We start from the raw sequence: 22,464 nt of genomic DNA on the forward strand, positions 1-22,464 counted from the left end.
AGTATGACAAATATTCACTGGTTCCACTGGTTTAAAAGTCATCTTTATGTCATCTTATGTCTTTGTGAGCCAGAACTGTCTCACTGCAATAAGAAGAATGAACTGGGATCAAACTACAGAGCAGGGCAGGTCATTTAGGAGTTTTCCTACCATCTGCTTTGTGGCTCAACATGTTTTGTTGTTGAACAAGTTGAGCAACTTGGGATGGTCTGAACTGAAATGACATTTTTTTTTATTTTCTAAGGGTTTTAAATATCATGTCTGAACATGTTTGATTTTGTAGTTCCATATTAAATTATGAACCTTTTATTAAATTGAAGAGCTCATTTAAGAAAAATGTGCACCGCAAACCTAGTAACTTGTACTTGAGTGAAAGAGTAACCATACATTTACTTGAATACATTATTTCATACTCTTTCTACCTCTGGAGGTGGTCCCACTGATGATGATCAGTTAATCCATACATTTGATCCTGGCCGATACTGAACCTCTGACTTCCTATGGAAACAGTTTTTCACCCCCAGCTTGAAAATTTAGTTTTTGTTGAACAAATAGTGACACGGTGGAATCTGTTGGGTGTTTTTGTTCACTTCAGGCTAGATTAGAATAATTTTAGAAGCTGGTAAGACCTGATCAGTTTATTTTTATGTCCTGATAGAGAAACCCAGAAAGCTGAAGGAGGTGGACTTTGTTAATCTCAGGAGTATACAGACTAGTGTTAAGAGTCTTCACTACCTCTTCAGATTAAATGTTGAAAATACAGCAATAAATCAAGTTTTGGTTAAACTTCACTCACCATGTGGTCAACATGCTGCATTCTAACTGCAGGAATGAAGGTTAAGTTAATAATTTAGTTACTTAAACTTTGTTTTTAGGCTTCATCAGTAACTTCGTCTGCAGCAGCTGAGGTGTGTCCTTCAACTGTTACCATGGTGACGTGACAGGCTAACAGAGACATACCTTCATGTGTCACCTTGTGGTCCAGAATCTGAAAAACATCCGTTGCTGTCAGACTCAGAGAGTTGATGATGTCACGGATTATCAGCCAGTCATAAAGCAGAGCAGTGATTTATTCATCGATCGGTCTGTAACACCTCCCTCCGTCATCTTTTCCATCTGTCATTCATTGGCTGAAGGAGGTAGGTCTGCACCTGATTGCCTGGGAGGAAGGAGGGGGCAGAGATTCCAGCTGATTGATTAGGATCAGAGGAGGAGGAAGAGGAGGAGCTGAGCCCAGTCTGTAAATCCATGATGAGCTGGCTCTGCTGCAAGACAACAAGTGTTCATAGAAGGAGAGGGAAAAGAGGAGGATAACACAAGGTTACAGACACAGGAAGGAGGAAGAGGAGGTTACCAAGGTTACAGACACAGGAAGGAGGAAGAGGAGGTTACCAAGGTTACAGACACAGGAAGGAGGAAGAGGACGTTACCACGGCAACTCAGGAGATGGAGTTTCAGTGGTGAGGACAGAGGACACTCAGGTAAGTTTACAGCTGTGTGTGTGTGTCTCTGCATATGTACGGGTTTATATCTGAGTGAGTGAATGAGTGTGTTGGCAGGTGGAGCATTTCATGCTGGGAGGGGGGAGGAGGGAGTGTCAGGGAATCCTATTAGCAGTCCAAGAAAAGTAAGGCTCACTGAGTCCTTATCAGTCTGAGTGTGTGTGTTGGTCTCACATGCACGCACACATGACACACACACACACACACTCCCAACCTGCAGACCATCTCAGTTTTTAATTCAGAAGATCTTAGAGCAGAACAAACAAAACTCAGAACCTTCACTAAAGTTAAGGAACTGAAGAAAAGTCCTGAAATAAAAACCTAAAGTCTCATCATGAGTGAAAAAAACAGACCTAGGTTTTGATCCAAACTTTGATCCAGTTCTCATGTCTTTCTGTTTTCCTGTGATCCAGACTGTCTTGTAATTTGGTGAAGCGTTCTGAATCAACAGTTCTCCAGACGTTCTGAAGGGTTTTTTCTTCTTTCTTTAGACTTTGGCTGCTTTTCCTCTCAGTTTCAGTCCCTGGACCTCAGATTAGATGTTTTTTAGGTGTTTAATTTTACAGTTTGGTGTCAACACTTAAAGCCTCAACATGAATAGTGGGAAAATAGAAGCTTTCAATGTGAAATTCTCAGTAGTTTCAACAACAGCATGCAGAGATCTACAGAAGGGTTTCTGCTGCTGGATTGTGGACTTCAGGTCATTCTTTTGCTTCATTTGAGCTGTAAACTCAGTTCAGAGGTCAGCAGCTGATGAAACTTCTGATTTATTTTCTGATCAGACTGAATAAAATCAAAGTTAGAATAAATATGAATAAAAACATAAATATTCCTTTCTAAAATGATAATTTTATCTCTTTGAATGAGTACACTGATTACTAGGTGTTAGACATTTTTATTTTAGAACTATTTTGTTCCAATTTAAAATGATGCATTTCATTTTATTGTTGCCTTGTGTCACAAAGGCACATGATTGGCTGAAATGTGAGTGGGCAGGACTCAGTTTGCCAGTAAGTAAGATAACTGAATACAAGAAAAGTTTTTAGCTTTTGAAAACTTTATGAAAGTGAATTTAATTTCTTCCCCAAAGACAATTAATAGTGTAGCATCTTGCAGCACCCTAATACCACATTATTATAATTAATTTAAACTTCAAAACATTATATTAAATTGCACATGTGAAAGGAGTACTAATACAATGTACTCAAGTCAAAGTACAGTTACTTAGTTATAAGTAAGTCATTAAAAATGTATTTTTAGTAAAAGTTATTCAGTTACTTTCTTGTACAGAAGGGGGTCTCTCCTGCGGTTCACAAAGAACAAAATGATTTCAAAAACAAACACTCTTAAATTAAATAAAGCTTCATGATTGAATATGCAGTTACAAAATAAAACATGTCCACACATGATATTTAAAATGCTTTTGGAGAACAAAAACTAAATTAAATTGTCATTTCAGTTCAGACCATCCCACGGTGCTCAACTTGTTCAACAACAAAACATGTTGAGCCACAAAGCAGCTGGTAGGAAAACTCCTAAATGACCTGCCCTGCTCTGGAGTGTAATACCAGTTCATTCTTGTTGTTACAGTGAGACAGTTCTGGTTCACAGAGACATAAGACAACATAAAGATGACTTTTAAACCAGTGGAACCAGTGAATATTTGTCATACTTCTATTAAAATGAAGTCCAGGTGTCATGAGGCTCTGATGGTCAGTGGATTACCAGAGGGCTGAACTATGAAGTGAGGTTAATAGTTAAGCTGCTATGATGAGCTGAAAGTCTGAGTTTTCAGATCTGATTTGGTTAGATCGCCATGGTAACAGAGGCTGAACTCATCACCTGCTGCTCCAGAGCAGGTGATGAGTTCAGTTTCAGCTTAAACTATCAGTAAGAAACTCTGTCTGCACGGAGTCTTTCCTTAATGAGATCCCAAATATAAAAATCCATCTAAAGCAGCATTTATATCTCATATTTAACCTGCTGTAGTAAAGGTTTTAGAGCCATCAATTAAGCTGATCATACAGCTTCTTCAGAATAACTGAACTATCACTTTAACATTCAGGCAGCAGCTCATTTGTTGTGTCTGTTAATATTTTTCAAACTTTAATGGCTGTTTTTAATTTTACTGGGACATCATTTTCCAACATAACTTAGAAAACAACATTAAACCCCTGGCATGGAGTGAATAATCAGCTGATGTATAACTGTAGCAGGTCTACTGATGAGACTAGAATTATAGTTATCAAATAAAAAAATATATTTCTATTTATCCTCTATAGTATTATTTTTCATCAAGCTGTATGTTTTAATCAGACCAGCTCCACTTATTCATTTTGATATGTTTTAGACGTGAGTTTGGGAGTTATTTGATACTCTGTTTATGATCACATCAGGTTACAGCAGTAGTTTAACTAGTTACCAGCTACTACAGAGCTGAACCAACATTAGCAGTGTGAGGCATTGAGGTCTGTTTAACTAACTTTCCACAGAGCTTCTTATTAAACTATGAAAGCCTTGTTTAAACTTACAAAATAAACAAATGTGTTTTAAACTCACCACCACAGACTGCAGGTCTGTCTCTCTGAGCTAACAGCTGAATAAAGCAGCTTCTTTCCTTTAACTTAAAGCCCGAGTGTCTCTTAAATATGACCAGGAGTTAATTTCATTATCTTTAGTTTGACTTGAACAGAGGTTCACGTAGGTTTAGCTGTCAGCCAGTTAACAGGTGACATCCTAACAAGTGCATGTCTGCTGAGTTTCACTCCAGGCTGGTTGGCAAAGCAGCCCACCAAAGGGGGCGGAGTTTAGACACAATCTGCATGGATTTATTAAACAAGGAAGCTCCTTCTTCCTGGTTGGTCATCATTCCTAGCCGGATCATACACCCATTGACTAATAAGGGACAGACCCAGCCACTGCAGGCTTATGGTGTATTTTTTATAATTTTTTGTCCTCCTGATTTTAATTCACATGTATACGTTCACAATTTTTACTCAGTATTTTTAAATGTAACTAAGTGCAATATTTAAAATAAAACATACTCAAGTAAAAGTACAGAGTACACAAAATAATACTTAGTTGCAGTAATGCCAGTAAATGTAATTCATTACTTTCCACCTCTGATAATTTGTAACTTTATCATCTAAAAACAACTGAGCCCAGCCTCTAAGATAAAAGTTCAACCCAGAAAGATGGTTTGTGTTGTTGTTTGTGATTTTATTGGTTCTGAGAATTTTGTTTGAGAATGTGAGAATGACTTTTACAAATTGTTGGATGCAGCTTAATGCAAACATCAGCCATGGCTCCTTCCAGTTTCATACAGAAAATCAAAATTTTCTTTTTGGTCTGTGTGATGTAAGCTGAGGAAAAAAAACAAAAACATTTTTTTAGAAGCTATATTTATGGCCAGGACCGAAGGACCGAAGGTTGTGTTCAGACTGATTAGGTCTGCAAGTCACAGGAGTGTTTCTAAAGGTCATGGTTCTGTTGGAGAGGGATGCTGCTGAAAGTTTCCTTCAGGTGTCTCATGTGTACAAGTTAAAAATGTCAAGGACCTGATCCTCACTGACAGAAGAAGAGATGTGAAGTTAACTGAAAGTTCATAGACGTCTTTGGGAGATGCTGTTGATCTTTTGTACATTTGTGGTTAAAGGGCTGAGCTGCAAAGCAGGCAAAAACATCTCTGCTCAGATTTAAAATCAGTCTACTTTGTGGATAAAATTAGAAGAAGGAGTAGAAAGCTTTTTTTTCTTCTCTGTGTTTCTGTTTAAATTCTCTCAGAGATTAGGTTAAAGTTGATAGTTTGAGCAGATGGTCACACAGGAACATTTTACAGCGCAGGTCTCTGCCATTTGGTCAATTTTTCCTCTGATTTTTTCTGCTTTTATTTGATTGAGAAAGCAGACAGGAAGTTGGGGGTTGGTGATCTGAACTGGACACGAAATAACCACTGAAGCTCCTGCTGTTTACTCTGTGTCTGCTAAAAGTTTTCATATGAAGTGCAGAGGCTTTACTTCAGCTGATTTTTAACTGTGTGATCTTTACCTGCATGTGAGGGGGCGGAGCTTGGGGAGTTTGGAGGTGTGACCTCACCTTTCAATTAAATAAAAAAAATTATTTGATACCTCCTAAAATCTCGTGTTCCTAAAGTGATCATTTCTGAACACAGATGACTGCTTTTCATTTGGAAAAACATTGAGTTTAAACTTCCTGTTGGCTGCTTTTATTTTGTAAATCAGATGTCTTTAAAATAAGTTACTTCTCTTCAGTACCTGAGTCAGAACGACCCATCTTCAGTAACTGTATGATCTGAATGAGTTGGTCTCCTCTGAAGTTGATGAAAGGCTGCTTGCAGAGGCATTAACACAGTTTTAGTTTGTTTTTAGATGCAGATGTTTCTGTAAAGTTCAGTTTTTATTGGAAGCTGATGTTGCAGCTCTTCTACAGCTGAAGGAACCTGGAAATCTTTCAAACCAAATCCTCAAAGCCACCTCAGATCTAATGATTCATTTTGTCAAACTTGGAGGATAAAGCTGAGAGCACCTCAATTCTTGCTGGTGGTTGCTGCTTTCTAAAGCTCCAGATCTTAAATCGATGTAAAAAAAATTGCATCACCAAAGTCATTCATTTTAATGAGAGTGATGTTGCTTACTATGTATGGTTTATCTTGTTTTTTGATGAGTTCAGAAAATCCCAATTGTGTCTAGATATTTGCTTTCAAAAGCAAACCATTAATATGTCATAGTGTGTCGCAGTATTGATTCTTATTTTAATGTGTAAATGTTGGCCTTTTACCTATAAATCAGTTCAAATTTAAATCTATATTGCTCTTCTTGTAGTAAAATGACAAAATACTGATTAAATCTGCTGCTCATACAACCTTCACAGGAGACTGGTCCTTCAAAGTTTTACATTTTTCTGCCAGCAGGGTAAAGTATTTACAGGACTGGACCTGAGAGGCAGCTCTTCAATCTGAAACAAACTGTTTTTGCATTTTCTTCCCGATCAGTCAGGGACATGTTTGGTTGAATTTATTCCAGATGTGAAACTGATGTTTCTAAATGCAGCTCAGACATCTGTCTGCAGGCTGTTCAGAGGAAAGATTCCCACAGAAGAATCTGGACTCACTGTTTCTGCTCCAAATTTGTTTTCTTTAACTTTTTGACAGCATGATTCTGGTCTGTCTGTTAGCTGGTTGGATCAACCAGATGTGAGTCAGGAGGTTTTTATGTATTTATTTGTCTTTGTAAAGATACTGAAAATAATGTTGTTAAAGAATCTCAGTAAATCTCAGTTTTCAGTTCTTTTTTCTGAGGCTTAAAGGGAAACTGAGACATGCTGACGTTATTCTGGAGGACACAAATTATGCATTGAGCTGTTCCAGACTCCAGTCTTGCTCTGACAGAGTCCCAGGTCAACCTTCCTCCTTTAATGGAGTCTTCATCAGTTCTAATAACTCAGTGAATACGAGCAAACCCTGAGCAGACTCGTGATGTCACTTCCTGTTTTCTGTTTGAAGGTTTCCGACATGAGAACGAGGACTGTCTGATTTAATAAACACTGAGCTGATGTTCCTCTGCAGGAGCGGAAACTTTCCTTTGATTCTGGTCTGCAGCAGAACGTCACGCTGAGTTCTGCTTCAGCAGATCAGGTTACATTAGTCCCTTTCTGAAGCTCTGAATACAGACATTTACAAAGTGAAAATTAAAGGCCTAACCCGTCGCCACACATTCAGACTAAGATCGGATGTTGGTGAAACCTTGAGATTATTGACGTGTGCGATCTCATGCAACATTACAAGATCTTGTGCAATGTTAGCACTCAGAGTACGTATTGATTGACTCTTAGCTTCTACCACAGAAAACTTTAGTTTATTATCTGTAAATTAGATGGAGTTAGTTTTCTTTTAAAGTTCCCATTACTTTTGTCAGTTTCTAGTTTTTTCAGAGACTTTTGAGTTCTTCTTTCATTAACAAAAGGTACAAACCCAGCCAGCCTCTGTCTCATCCAACAGGGTAAATGGAGCATGAATTGTGTAAAATTCAGTCATGTCTTCACTCAGAAGGTCCTCTGCGAGAATCTGAAGTGAGGTCTGTCTACATGTGAGGTTCTGGATCCGTCAGAGGACTCGTTCAGTCACTGCATTCAGCCTCCAGTCTGATTTATCTTTATTAAATAAATCAAAATGACTTGTGTCACTGCTCCTGCTGGTGTGTTCGAGGACAGCTGGGGACATGAATGAACGAGTATTTACCATCTCTTCTGACTGGATCAGAACAAATATAGTTTTAGAGGTTCATCGTCAGAGCATCACATTTTAATTCTTAGCTGGTTTATATTTACTACATTCTGAAAGAGACCGGACCACATGGCTCTGAAACCTCAAAGTGCTCAACCCCTTTAAGGGGAACCAGAACCTCTGTTTCCTCTTAGTCCAAGTCCAACCAGGATTTTTTTTTAGACTGGTTATAGAGGTGGCCAGTTTTCAGCTCTGCTGTTTTTGTCTTTCATTTCTCACCCGTCTGTAGATAAAATCCCTAAACCTAATTTTTGGTTCTTTATAGTGGAAGAATGTCTTCTTTTGGTGGTGATGATGAAGTCAAACCATCATTTTGGGTTTATATTCTTTTGTTTAATTATCGTCTTTATGTTAAACAGCATTTTTGAACATCCACCTGAAAATTGTCTGAAAAGTGCTTAAATTTGATTTCTCTTTATTTATTTTTTTAATGTGTAAGAACCCTGAACCCACATGTTTGTCATTTGCAGAATGGCCAGATTTCATGTCAATTGTTGTTCATTTTGGCCAAATAAGACATAAGTTGATGAAAAGAGTATCATAAATTTGGTGTTTGGCGTAAAACTGGTGTTTTAAGATCTTCAACCTAAACCGTGATTGTGTAAAAAGTGTTAGAGGATTTCCACAGATTTTACCACAGAATGTTCAGCTTAGAGTCTGATGATACTTCACTAATATTTCAGCCTTCTTTGATACAAACTCATTATTTTTCCTCCTCCTTTCTAGTTTCTTTATCCAGCCATAGGTATTTTAGTCTTCTTTCTTTCACTTCTATAATGCTGATGGTTTTCTCTCAAATTCCCCAGACGTCAGTGGTCAAAATGTGCTCACCCAAACTCTCATTGACTTCCATTTTAACTGACCTCAGATTTTTCCTTTTAAAACAAGAAGTGAAGGCTCATTTTAACTTGTCATATCTCCTCCATGAAACACTGTAGAACATGAAAATGAATGTGTGACCATCAGGAACTTCTGCTGCTCATGGATCAGGATTTTCTCTATGTTAAGGTGCTAGAAAATCTTGAATCCAGTGTACTGTGGTCTCTGGTAGCGATGCAAAAAAATGACTGAAAAGTGTTTAAATTTAACCTATATGGCATGGCACGTGTAATAGTAACATGTAAAAACTCTGAACCAGCCTTTGCTATAATAACCAGATTACATGTCAGTTCTTGTTCAAGCATCAGGCTTCAAGTAGCAAAAAGGTTGATGAAAAGAGTCTCTATTTTATCATGAATATGGAGTTTCAAATATTTCTTTTCAACCTGCCTTCTAAAGTGGATTTTAGCCACAGTTTACATTCACAATGTTGTGTTGTGGTCTCTGTCACTGTCTGCAACCTTTAAAGAACAAGGTAATCCTCAGCTCATATTCTTCTTTTGGGCTATCACTTTAATCTGGTTTCATTTGCATAGTGTAAATTGTTTCTATTATTTCATTGTCTTTAAATATGTATTTTGAAGTAAAGTGTTTGTTTCTCAATGTAATACAACCTAGCTGTGTGTTAACACATTATAATAAATCTGACAAAATCACTCCCTTTTATTGAAACTGAAACTGAATGAATATTTCCTGACATTTTTAGGAAAAACATATTCTTGTTTTCTTTGAACCCCAAAACTGACAGAAGTCAGTGTGTAAAAGACACCTGGTTCACTGAGTAGGTTTACCCTTATTCACCCTGTTTTAACACTGTAAATGTGAGGGTCTGCAGTGTATGACTTCTCTTCTGCCATGCATAAACCATGAGAGGCCTTTGGTTTCTGATCCAGTTAGTTTGAGCACATTCACTGACCTACATGTTGGACTCACAGAACTGGTGAAGTGTAAAAGGTCAAACATGATCACTAGCCCCAAGGATTTTGGTTAGTAGAGTAGAAAACTTCCTTTAGTTACACTTCAGCACATTTTCTTAGCTGTATTATCTACTAGAGACATCTCAAACACTTTTGTTAGAAATTATTTCTTGTTATTGATTAGAACAGTTCTCTAAAGATACTCAAACCAGACTGATAAGTAATTTTATTCACCACAATGATGATCTTTAATCCTTAATGCAAGGCCTAACACCAAAATAACCATACAATCACCAACAGATTGTATGTCTGAGCTTATGTGAAAATGCAGATGATTGGGTGGGATAAATCTAGAAATGTTAAGATTAAGTTTTATTGATGAACATTAAAGTGACTTGATTTTTGCTTCCTTTTCTCGCTGCAGGTTTTTGGAATGATGAGTTAATAGACCTGGTACTCCAGTCTTGCCTCTGACCATCACCTTGAAATATCTGAAGAGCACTGTGCTTGAAATCATAAAGTTGAAGAGATCTGTGCAGAAATATTGAAACAAAGATCAGGTCATTTAAGGAACGGCCATAGCCATGTCTCAGGCAGGTAAAGTCCTCCACCTGTACGTGGAAGTGAGATCTGTTTCTGAGGAGGATGAGAAGTTTCGGGGTACAGGAGATGATGGAACCAAACAGTTGATGCTACAATGTCCAGACATCCTCACTAACTCTCAGAGAAGCTCCGCCCACTCCAGTCCTAACCGCAGTCCAGATGTTTCTCCAGTGATGTCTCGTCGTTCAGGAAGTGGTAACCACAACTTGCCCTCTTCAAAGTCATCCTCTAGGCATTCAGTCAGCTTCCAACTTCAAAACTCTGACCCTGCTGGGTTGCCAACCCAGTTCCAGGAACAGGATGTTCTGTATGACAGGTTTGGGCAGTTACTTGAGGTCCTAGCACCAAAAGCATCTAATTCAGATTCACTTGGACATACCTATTCTCCTGACGTAGATCTCTACCATGGAAAGGTGCCTATCTCCCAATCATCTACATCATGTAGGTGGTTAACTGTTCCTCCCCCCACCAATAGCAACTGCAGGTCCTTTGAGGACCCAGAAATGGTGGATGGGAATGGAAAGACATCAGTGGTTTCTTTTGGGTACATAGACAAAGCTAGTGTCAACAGCATGGCTGGACATTGTAACTCCACGTGTCTAAAAGAGACCAAAAACAAACTGGAGGGGCATCTGCTACATGCTCATCTCCAGAAGAGGATGAGTGATCCAGTGTGGTACAACAATAAGCCATCAACTGATGACACATTCCACTATCGCCCCCCACAATCCAGGACTGATACCCCAAGGGGCTCACCTTATTTATCAAGAGCTACCATGGATGCAGTAGCCAGAGATGCCACGCACAGGGCCTTGGAGGAGTTTGGATCCCCAAAACTCAGACACAGATTTGCAGGTCACAATTCAGAGAACTGCAGTGCAACTTTACTGCAACACCATCAGTCACCTAGCTGCCGGTCATGGGGTGGGTCACCTGTCCTATCCCGCAGCACTTTAACCCTCCCATCCAAGACTGAGTTCCTGGAGCTGGACAGAAGAGTCTGCCATGGCTCAATGAATGGATTACCCAGAAGTCCTGCCTCTGACCATCTATGTGCTCAAGCGGGAAACTCATCCCACTCAGGTTTTTCAATGTCCGCACCTGGCCCTCATGGCCCAACCCACAGCTTACAGAGGCAGTGGTTGTCAGAGGAACATCCCACATTCTCAAACAAATTTCATCTGCCATTACCTACAGGGAGACCCACAGACATTCAGCATGAGATTCCTAAAGATTCCCATCATGGTGTTAATAATGTGACAAACACCAGTCATCATGCTGAAGATCGTTCAAGCTACAATTCTAATGAATACCTGAACACTCAGAGTCTCTATCATTCATCATGCTGCAGTAGCAGAGCCAGTGATGCTGACAGCTCTGTCAATGACAGGAGAAGCATCTCTCCATTGTCAAATTCTGAACTGGATTGTAAGTTATCTGTAGAGTCAAACAAACTGTCCATTTTTTATCCAGGCAACCGTACTCCCTCTCCAACAACATCTCTGAGATCTGAGAGTCCAAGGAATACATTGCCATTTTCAAAAGAATCTCTTCCCTGGCAAAGCTCAATTGATTCTTTACAGATGAACAACCAGAACCACAACAAGAAAACAGAAAATCCTATACCTCAGACTAAACCAGGATGCATTTCTCCTCTAATGTCCCATAAAAGCCCCTCAACACCATCATCTCCTGCCTTGCCAGCTAAGTTGTACCGAGCATCCGCTTCTCAGTCACCAGTGCTGGACCCCCATCAAAAACGAAGCTCAATACCATTTAAAGATAGGTCTGATCTGCATCGCTACCAGAGACCACAGTACACTGGAGGCAATAAATCACCTGGCATGGAGTGTAAGCATTATGATCACCTTTTTGATGGATCACTAAGATCCAGCCTTGAGGTTACCAGGAAACACCCATCCTGTCAAAACAGTGAGAGTCTGCCTGTTAGCTGGACCTCCAGGCAGCAGGAGTGGAAAGAGGCTGGATTGGTCCAGGACAGACGAAAAACTAATCAAGAAAACCAACATCTGCAATCTTCTGGGGTTAATACTCAGAGCAAAAGGGAATATTGTAAAAGGGATGCAAGAGACAAAGGAGTACAAACACAAACAGCACAGGAGTACCAGATCTCCAGGGATCAAAGAGAGGCTCAGGATCATAGTGGGTCCCAAGGAATGTCCTCTCAGAGCTCCAGTGGGGTGACAGGAAGCCTGGGAGATGGTCTCCAGCTGGACAGAAATGGGAGCCTGTCCCCTGAAACCTCAAGCCAGTCGAGTCATGGTACTGCAGACAGCAGCTCTGGGATGCAGGTTGGCTAAATAGGGGGTGATGGGGATTGGGTGTATTAGAATGTGTTTGTAGACTGTGTTTGCTTTGAATGTTTGTGTATAAAGTGTGACTCAATGTCTACCGAGCTGAACAGTAATTCCTTTGTTCATGTCACAAATAAAGTCATTAAATGCAAGAAATTTGTATTAAATTATTGTAAATTTCTATTTAACCTGAAGTTTTTTTTTGCTTTGCCATCTAGAACTTAAAGAAAATCAGAAACATCTTAAAGAGGTCAAGCTGCTGACTGCAAGAAAGAAATAGATAAAGAAAGAAAGATACAAATGACAAGTAAAACCTTTTCAAATTCATTTTAGGAGGCATTGTTGCACAGAAGATGACCAAAATACCCATACGACTGGCCTCTCTTAGGATCTACAACCTCATTGAACACTGCATCTCTGCAGTGCACTGCACCCATTCAGTTGCCCTTTAGAACATTTTCAGAAGTCCTTAAATTTCCTAACATGTTTTTAAACAACATTTAAATAGTTGTCTCTAAAGTTTCTAAAGGTAACCATCTTAAATAGACCCCAAAGACTCGGACAGCTTTTACAACTCAGACCATTCTAATGGCCACTGAAACCCTTCAGTGACAACAAGATCTGTAAAATCTAGATACTTAACAACATGCTGAAGTAGCTTTGAGTTCTTTAAGTCAAACAAGAATATTCTTGTTTGCATCTAAATGTCTTAAAGGATTGCAAGAACCATTTAAAATGTTCTAAAGTTCCTTAGGAACTTCCCAAACTTTCTCAGTTGTTGTTAAAATGTGCTAAAACATTCATCTTTAAGAAATCTTACCACTTCTCATGTAATGTGTTTTTAGCAGTTGTTCAGAAACTTGGAACTTCCCTAACAATTAATTTTAAAAAGCTCACAAAACTTTTTATTTTTTTTCCTGACACATAACTTTTTATCTCAAACACTGATGGAAAGCATCCTGTTGTTATCATGATGAAGTTTATGAGCACATTTACTTTTCCCACTTAAACCATTTTCCAAATTGAAAATTAAAACCAGAACAAATTGACACATATTCTGCTTTTCATCCATTCTTTTTATTGTGCATTTTGGTTCTTGTGTACATAGTTTAAATGTATTGAAACATGTTTTAGTATGTTAATTTTAGTTAAATCTAGTGATTTTTAGTAACAAATTCATGGGCTCTTTCTAAACATTTTCATTCTGATCACCTTGCCACATATGTGTTAAAGTGATCGTTTTAAAAAATTTATGTTTATTTTGTTTTAATGTAGTAACCTATAAAACTGTAATCAAAAAAAGGTAAATCTCAATTTTATGTCATCTTGACTGATTTGTTTTGCTTCATATTTTCCTTGTTTCCTAAAGACCCAAAGACCCAGTGTTTGATCTCGGTCCTGTTTGTCCTTCTGCAGTTGGACAGCGGCTCATCGCCGACTCCATCATTGCGATCGCAGAAGATCGCCCGAGCAAAGTGGGACTTCCTGTTTGGAGAACAAACAGAAGACAGACGCTGCAGTAAAGGTACAGTAAGGATTTTAAAAAATGTTTCAGTGACGTTCACATGGTGGTTTAAAGTTTTAAAGGAACAGAGTTTGAATGGTTTGGACTCTTATTGTCCAACATGTGTAGAGAAGTTTTATTATAGTATAAATTATGATCTAAGTTATGGTAGTTTTTCATACATATGTATGTATATATATAAATATATATAAAGTCTGTTTATGTTAAGCCTTTATGTAATTTATCTGAATCAGTCATAATAAAACAATTATATTTGATCACTGTTATTTTTGTCGCTTTATCTTTAAAACGCTCAATCTTTTAAAATATAAATAAGGAACATATAGTAAAAACTTTACAAGTTTTTAAGTAATTGTTGATGGTAATCTAAAATCAAAGATCCAGTGAATTATTTATTAAAGAGTTAACCATCATGTCTGATGGTTTTCTTGTTTTTGTCTTATTTGTATTTTTACTGCTCTTTGTTTTCTTCTCACCGTGACAAACATTCAAACCCCTTCAGGTTGCTTAAAAACCAGCAGATTCATCCTCAGCTGGAACCACAACATGCAAACGTCATCATGACTTCACTCTCGTTTAGTCAGGATTCATGTTATCAATTAATACTAAGGCTTTTAAAGGTTTGAGCATTTCTTTGGTTAAACTGAATGAAGTTAACAAGCAGCTTCAGGAACCTCGGCTTCTTGTAAGCCAATTAGCTGAAGCTGAAGATTACCAAACGTAAGACGAGGTCTTAAAGAGAGCATCTCCCCTGACAGCTGGTCCTGCACCTCACTACTCACTTCCTGTTCTTTGTTTAGAGCATTTTTCTGCCTCAATTATATGACACCACTCAGTCTGAAGGAGGTCACTGTTCAATAATGAAATTCTTACTTTAATATATAATTACAAAAAAAACATGCAAAATGTTTTTTGTATTTTATTATCATTTAGGCTCAATTGATTTACAATCCATCTATTTGGTTTTCGGTGACAACTTAATTTAAATGCTGGAAATTTTGCGAAGCTGAGTGTGGTTTAACTTGGAACTGGCTAAACATTTAAGTAAAAAAGGTCTGCAAAAAAATGTTTAAGGGTGCCGATGCAGTTCCTGCCTGAGAGTTTAACATCCATCAGCTTCCCTCTGTAAACCAGATAATAATTTGTCATAATCTGACAACTGTGGAAGGGTAGAGAAAACTAGGTTCCAAAGGCATGTTAAAGCTGCTGCCAGTGGCTCAGTATGCTCATTTCAGTACCTGTGTCTGTCACACCCTGACAGCACTCTTAATAAGACAATCTCTTTGATAAAACAAAAAAAGAGGCAAAACGTAAGCCTCAGACAGTCAATTACTGTGTGAAAACTATAAGTTTTGTTTAAAACATTCTTGGACTGTGAGTGGCAGACGGCTCTGATGGTCACACGTGTTTACTGGAAGATAGAAGATAAAAATGTGTACTTTTATATGGATAAACTGAGTTTATTAGTGAAAATGTTGAAAGTTCAGACAGTTCCAAAGTTAGTGTGGAACATCATCAGACTCTAAGCTAAGCATTTTGTGGTAAAATCTGTATAAATCCTCCAACTTAAACTGTGAATGTGTAAAAATTGTTTAGGATCTTAATCACCGATTTAGTAATGTAAAGTCCAACTTCCTGTGATCTGTTTAAACTTTGAATGATGTTTCTGCTGTGAAGTCTGTCTGAGCTGTAGAGCTCCAAACAGGGGTGGATTTTACCGTTCGCTGCAACTAAATAACACTGATGTCTAAGGGGACATTTTTCAGTTTTTAGTGAATTTTATGTTGTAGATGTTCTGCTACAAAAAGTCGGAGCTCACTGTTCTGGATTGAGACTCACATTTTAATGAATTTTTTTGATATGGGTTCTTCCAAAGCTACAGGAGAAATTGTGAATCAGAACTTGTTGGAAACAGAAAATTAATGGGAAAATAGTATTTAGGCTGCTTTGGTGCTTTAGGACCTTGGTCTGCTGCTTCATGGCTCCTTGTTGAGGTTTTTGAACTCATAAATGAGGGGAAAACTTTTACCACACAAACAAGTTACGCTCAATGAATAAAAACAGAAATCCAACACTTTAATGTTTAACAGCAATTTTTAGATTAATTTTTCAACATATTGTGATGGATTATTTTAGGACTGGCTTTTATTTTTAGAAACTGCTATTGTAATATTACTTGTATCAAATTGTAAAAAATGATCTAGCCTTGTGTCTTCTTTTTAAAACCTGTGTTTACCTTCTCGCTTCATATCACCAGCAGACGATTCGTCCACGCCACCTCCACCCAGTGCCTCGCCCAGCCCCACGCCTCCTTCTTCCTTCCATCTGCAGCCAGCTAATCAAAAGAGGGGGCGGGACAGGCAGGGTCAGAAACTATCACATCACAAGGTTCGACAGATTGAGGTGGAACTGGTCACTCCGTTACCCCGAGGCCCCACCTCCAAAACTGGCATCATACGGCGATCTATCAAGTACTCTGAGACCGACTTGGACGCCGTGCCACTGCGCTGCTACCGGGAGACCGACCTGGACGAGGTGAGCCAGTTTTGTTGTATTCATGTTTGTGTTTAATCTGGAATCAGAAGGATAAATATGTTGTTGTTCTTGTTGTTGTTTAGGTGATGCGAGCGGAGGCTGATGTAGCCGAGGAGGCGGACTCGGCCTTCGGCAGCAATCGTAGTGTTTTAGAAAACAGCTTCAGCCCTGAAGACACTTCCCCAAAAGCCCGAACAAGTGGAGGGAGGGAGGAGAATGGAGAGGAGGAAGAGGATGAAGATGATGAGGAGGAAGAAGGAGTGGTGAACTGGGCCAGTGTCAGGATGCTGGGAGACAGGCAGAGACAGAGAGCCAACAAGGAGGAAGATGAGGTGTTCAGTCTGCTACTGAAGGGGTGAGAATCTCTACAAATTGCCTCCATAAATTTTTTAATAAGGTGTCTATGTGGACGCCACTGAAAATCATGGGGTGCCACACCAAAACCAAAAGCCATAAATGAATTTCAAAAATGTTATTATGTGGTTGTTGTTAAACAGCTTTATATCTTTTGATGTTTTCCCATCTAGAACTTTCTGATTCTCCTACAGACTTTAGCTTTCAGACCAACAGATTACCGTACATCTGACTGGTACTTTTATGCCACTTCCTGTTGGGCCTGAAACATCATTTCTGTGATGTTTTGGAAGAACCTTTACTGCCTGTACACTTCCTGTCCCTTTTAGGTAAAAAAAAGCCCATAAAGTGCAGTGTACTTTTTTTTAACAGAACATTAGAGGCATCATCTGATGGCCATGGCGGCCTCAAGTCTCCAATCTCCATCGGCAGCCCCCGACGTCCCTCCGACAGCAACCTGGACTCCTTTAGCCGGCACTTTGAGAGCATCATGGAGTCCCACCGAGCCAAAGGTACCTCCTACAGTAGCCTAGACAGTGTGGACCTGCTGACCTCTGGATCCACGTCTGTGTTCACCTTTGACCTACCGACTCTGACCCCGGAGATCCAGGTAGGACACTGACTGATCAGAGAAAAAACTGGACTGGTTCAGGGAGTAAGATGGATCTGTTTCTGTGTTCAGAGTCAAATTTGCGAGAGTGCCAAGCAGATCATGGAGCTCAGTTTCGCCCCGCTGGCCCGTCCAGACCCATCCGCTCGCTCAGAGACCTCTCGTTCTGAAATCACCCTCAGCGCTCTGGGTTCTGGGCTCCGAGGAGGCTTCAAGGACAACCCCGGTCCTCCAGTCCGGTCCAGCTCGGAGAAGGAGTCCTGGCGCCGCTCCATCCTGAAGGAGGGTTTTCGGAAGGCAAGCTCAGTCCCGTCGCTCCACAGCAGCACCAGGTGAGTCCCATCTAAAGGTTCTGATCCAAACTGAGAGGCTTTAATGTCTAAGAATCAATGAGCTCTCTGCCTCAGTCAGTCTGCATCAACCAATGGACCTGACCCGAATCCCAACAGGCTAAGCAGACAGAGATCTTTTCACATCATTGAAACAGAGTTCTGATTACCAAGTCTTTCAGCCTGGTTCTGCATAGGCTGCTTTCAGGATTTTACAAAAACCCAGAAAACACAACATTCAAATTCAGCTCACTGACTTTAGGAGACGGTTCAGCCTGACTTGGATGAGAGTCGGTGAGGAGGTCCTTTTCTTATTTAGGTTCTCTGCAGGCCCACAAGTCTTTAAAAAGACAGAAAACACAGATCTACAGGCATCTGAAGTCTTTTCTTTGATCAGATGTTTTATTTTACTTCTGTCTCTCCATCAGTTTTAACATCACCTACCATCAATAAATAACCTTTGTTAGTTGCCTAAATCAAACTGTAGAGGTTTTAGCATTTTGATTTCACATCCTTTTTCTAAATGTCATCCAGTGTACTGTTCAGAGTCTAAACATCATACAGTTTGATATTTAAACTTAGATAAAGCTGCAGTAATACAGATCAGTCACATAGTGGCAGCACACACACACAGTTTGAACAGTGTGCATGTGCTGGGTTTAGTTACCTTTTTTTTCAGAACGTTTTCTGGTATAATTACCTACCATGTGAGGACTGGCAGTCTTAAGTGGTGTCAAAGCTCCAGAATTTGGTGGAACAACATTTTTTGGATCAGGATCAGGAATAAGGCATGGACTGAGTTTAGGCTGAGGTCAGGAAACATTTCAATGTAATAACAAATATGTGTGTATGTGTATGTCATGGATATAGTATTGTCACATTTCAATGGTTGGGTTTAAAATTTGATTTTGTCTAATTAATTCCTAAAAACTTCCCATCTAATCACCACTGATCAATGGTTTATTAGTTTGATTAAGATTACAAACCAGAAATTCAAAGGCTAACAATTAAAATTCTTTCTACCTTTTGAGCTCTCACAATTCTGAAACCGTTTTAGATTGTTTAATCATCCATCCATCCATCCATCCATCCATCCATCCATCCATCCATCCATCCGTCCATCCATCCATCCATCCATCCATCCATCCATCCATCCATCCATCCGTCATCCATCCATCCATCCATCCATCCATCCATCCATCCATCCATCCATCCATCCATCCATCCATCCATCCATCCATCCATCCATCCATCCATCCATCCATCCATCCATCCATCCATCCATGTTCAAACAACAAGGGTAAAAGTTAATATTTTCTGCCTGTGATTTTCAGGCCGTCAGGGGCTACTGCATCTCTATTGATGTCTTTGTTTCTAGCTCACAAAAGGATAGTGGGTATGTGTGAAACAGGCTCCTGCATCAATGTTTCTGAAAAACTGTGCATCTGGAATTTACATGGACCCATCAAAAATAAAACAACAATTTTAGAACTCAGTTTTTCTCACCAAAAACTTGCAATTGATTGTACAAATGCAACAAGATATCTATTTTTAAGAATGGCTGCTGTAGTATAGAAAATATAGTTAAAGGGAAAATCTTCAAGACTGAAGTAAAAGATGTGTGAGAGAGAAAACTGGAGCTAAGTTAGGATAAAATAAGTTCAACTTTCTGTTCTTGGGATTCAAATAGAAAAGAAATGTTTCAACGAGAAGAGTTCAAATAATTCTGGAGAATTGTAACTGTTTTTTTTCTCATTTGACTAAATCAATTTCAGTTTATTTCTTCAGTCTGCTGTAATTTCAGATCTGTTTATTTTTAGCTCCTGGACACATTCAGACACTTGAGGAATGAAGTAAGAGTTGCAGGGAGGTTTCCTGGTCTTTGGTTTTTAGTTATGGCTCGGTTCCTCTGGGTGTGGACCTTTGGAACTTAAACACTGCCGAGCTTTATTGTCTGCAGCAGGAAACAATGGCGCTGCAGAGAAAGAATTCAGGCCTGGAAATGAAAAACAGGATCACACCCAAACAACAACAAAACACACACTGAAGACATCCTGAACTCCCTGCTCTGTCTTGGATCTGAGGAATGTTGGATAAATTTAATCCAGATTCAGTTCCTGAAGCCTGAAGTTGAGTCTGTGAAACTCCTCACAAACCTGAACCAACCAGACAGACATATTACCCCCCACCCCACCCCCACACACACACATACACCCATGTGTGCATACTCACACATAAGCATGCTCACATGCATTTTATTAGCTTTGGAGGGAAATTCCAGCTGGGTTCATCCAGGCAGCGTCTCAGAGATGGGATGGAAGAGAAAGACCACCCACTCCTGTCAGAAAACCAAAGACACTCCCTATTCCCCCCTTCTCGTCCTCCTCCCCCTTCTCCTCCTCTCAGTCATTCATGTGGATCTTTTCCATCTGTTGTCTGGGTATCATGACCTCTGACCTCTGACCTGTTTTCACTTAGTTTGCGTCAAAGCTGCTGTTTTTAAAGAATTTTTGCTTTTTTACTCAAACACGGATAAAAACATTTTACTGATGTGATGCTGTTAATGAGTTTGAGGTTTTATTTGTAACAGTTTGGCTGGAGGTGAGAAGTTATACATTTTACTTTTGTATTTTTCTTTAAGTACTTTTTGTTTAAAATCAACTCACTTCTTTGCAGCTTTCTTTGTAATCTGTCTGATCTATTTAAATGATTAAACAATGAACATTTAGATTTTGTGAATTTAAATAGGATAAACTTGAATAAATACTACAAATTTTTTAACAAAAGACCTAATTTCATGTGCAGCACACATGAGAAAGAAACTGATTCTAATTAACAATGTTTTAGATGTTTAATGCTTTGACTATTGTTGACGTCTGATACTTTTTAAAATGAAACATGCAGCTGTACATAGTTTGTTTTTAAATGTGTTATTTTAGTTGAGTTTTTCTGTCCTGAGATGAAAATTTTTCTCGTCTTTGTGTTTCTAAAGCCTCATAGGAGATTTTTTTTTTTTAGTTCTGAGCGTAAATCACATCTTAAAAAAGAAAAGAAGTTTATTGAGCTGTAGATACAAACTTCCAGGAAGGTCGGCGAAGTGAAAGGAAGGTAAGATGAGACAAAGAGAGGAAGAGGGGAAGGAGAAGACAGAGGGGGGCTGGGAGGAGGAGGAGGAGCGTCCCGGGTCAGCCGGGGGAGGAAACGCATACCTCCGTCCTCTCAGAGGAGGAAAATAACCAGCTGATGGACGAAAGGGAGGAGAAGATCCGACTCGGAGCTCACAGAAAGTTCTGCAGTCGTCAAAACTCCGGTGGAGATTTTTTAAAGAGTGGAAGAAGAAAGACGAGAGGAAGGAGAGAAAAACAGACAAAGGAGACGACAGAACGGAGAGTCTGAATCCAAAACTGCCGGAGAACTCACAGGAGATGATGTCGTTCCAGGATGATGTCATCAGATTAACGCTCAGATGATGTCACTCCTCCTGTCCAATCAGAAGTGTTGATGGGGTTTGATTGGCTGCTGATTTTAGCCCCTGACCGGCTGTGAGATTGCGCAAGGCCTCGTCATCATGGGGAGCTATCTGCTTTGCTGGGGAGGCGGGGCCCTGGAGGACAGGTACATGTATGCTCCGCCCTACCCGGCTGTGTACAGGTAAGTGCTTGGGGTTCATTGGCTGGAGTGTCTTCTGTAGTGACGGTTTTTACACGTCGAGTTAAAGAAGGCATCTGTGGACATGTTAACGATCCTGAGAGCTTGATAAGAAGGACACACCGTTGGGATCTTTCTGTTGTCATAGTAACCCAGGAAACATCTCAGGATCACTGCTCTGGTCACCTCTGTTTTGTCAATGTGTTAAACTTTCGGACTTTGTGAAGTTTTGTTTTCTTTCTCTGCTTCATTACCTTGAGGAGGTTTATAGGATCGTGTATTTCCTGCAGCTGTTCAGATCACAGAACTGCTTTCAGAGCTTTGTGTTTCAGTTATTAAAATCCTGTCAGGCGGATTTACTTTCAGCCTGAAGCAAAGGATTTGGTTAGATGTTGGTTTTCACCTCATATTCATGTAAATTATCTAAAACCTGAAACTGGATATATTGTTTCTGAGACTCTAAAACCTCACAATGGCTCACATTATTTGTTTTCTCCTATTTTTACTCAAACCCATGTTTCATTCTGTTGATCAAACACTTAAAAAATATCAGAAATGAAACTAAACGCCAAGAAACATTCAGATGAACATCTGATGTCTGGTTTTCTGCAAATACACACCTTTTAGATTGTGAAACTGACAAACACGACAAGAAGTAAATCCACAACAGTACACTGTAAAAAAAGTTCAAAAACACTGAATTAAGTTAAAATCCAGTATCAAAAGGAGCAGAACCTGCTCATCATTTGTTCAGAACTATTCAGAAAATAACAAGTTTCCCTCTATGTTTAAGTCCTTGGATCAGCAGCAAGTCGGTTTCTGGAGGTTCCCTGGTTTTGTTTCAGTTTTTGGGTTGAACCTCCTGAACTGCAGGATGTGACTCAGCAGGAGCTCGTCTCTGCTCCGAAACTTCGCTGGGCGTCACTTCAAACAGATTCTATAATGA

The 22,464-nt window shown here is 39.4% G+C and overlaps 1 protein-coding gene and 1 long non-coding RNA gene across 4 annotated transcripts in view; one reads left to right on the forward strand and one right to left on the reverse strand.

Moving 5' to 3' along the window:
* The first annotated feature begins 1,241 nt into the window (after positions 1-1,241).
* LOC108246240 overlaps positions 1,242-22,464 on the forward strand; it is a 74,771-nt gene continuing 53,548 nt past the window's right edge. Inside the window, exons 1-7 of one of the 2 annotated variants that reach the window (XM_017433681.3) lie at positions 1,242-1,481; positions 10,024-12,514; positions 13,934-14,042; positions 16,300-16,577; positions 16,661-16,932; positions 17,304-17,541; positions 17,614-17,873. In XM_017433681.3, the coding sequence (XP_017289170.1) occupies positions 10,184-12,514; positions 13,934-14,042; positions 16,300-16,577; positions 16,661-16,932; positions 17,304-17,541; positions 17,614-17,873 (3,488 nt within the window). In that variant the 5' untranslated portion in view covers positions 1,242-1,481; positions 10,024-10,183. The remainder of the gene's footprint in view (positions 1,482-10,023; positions 12,515-13,933; positions 14,043-16,299; positions 16,578-16,660; positions 16,933-17,303; positions 17,542-17,613; positions 17,874-22,464) is intronic. The other variant, XM_017433682.3, reaches the window with a different exon arrangement.
* LOC112451257 lies at positions 13,866-21,461 on the reverse strand. Of its 2 annotated transcripts, none has more exons than XR_005232645.1 (4): positions 21,291-21,461; positions 16,481-16,614; positions 16,279-16,377; positions 13,866-14,002 (listed from the first exon to the last, which is right to left on the reverse strand). It is a non-coding gene; the product is annotated as an uncharacterized LOC112451257 (long non-coding RNA). The 2 variants fall into 2 exon arrangements; XR_005232646.1 differs by lacking the exon at positions 21,291-21,461 and adding an exon at positions 20,103-20,211.

This window comes from Kryptolebias marmoratus, linkage group LG22 (assembly GCF_001649575.2).
Source record: "Kryptolebias marmoratus isolate JLee-2015 linkage group LG22, ASM164957v2, whole genome shotgun sequence".
Classification (NCBI taxonomy): Eukaryota; Metazoa; Chordata; class Actinopteri; order Cyprinodontiformes; family Rivulidae; genus Kryptolebias; species Kryptolebias marmoratus.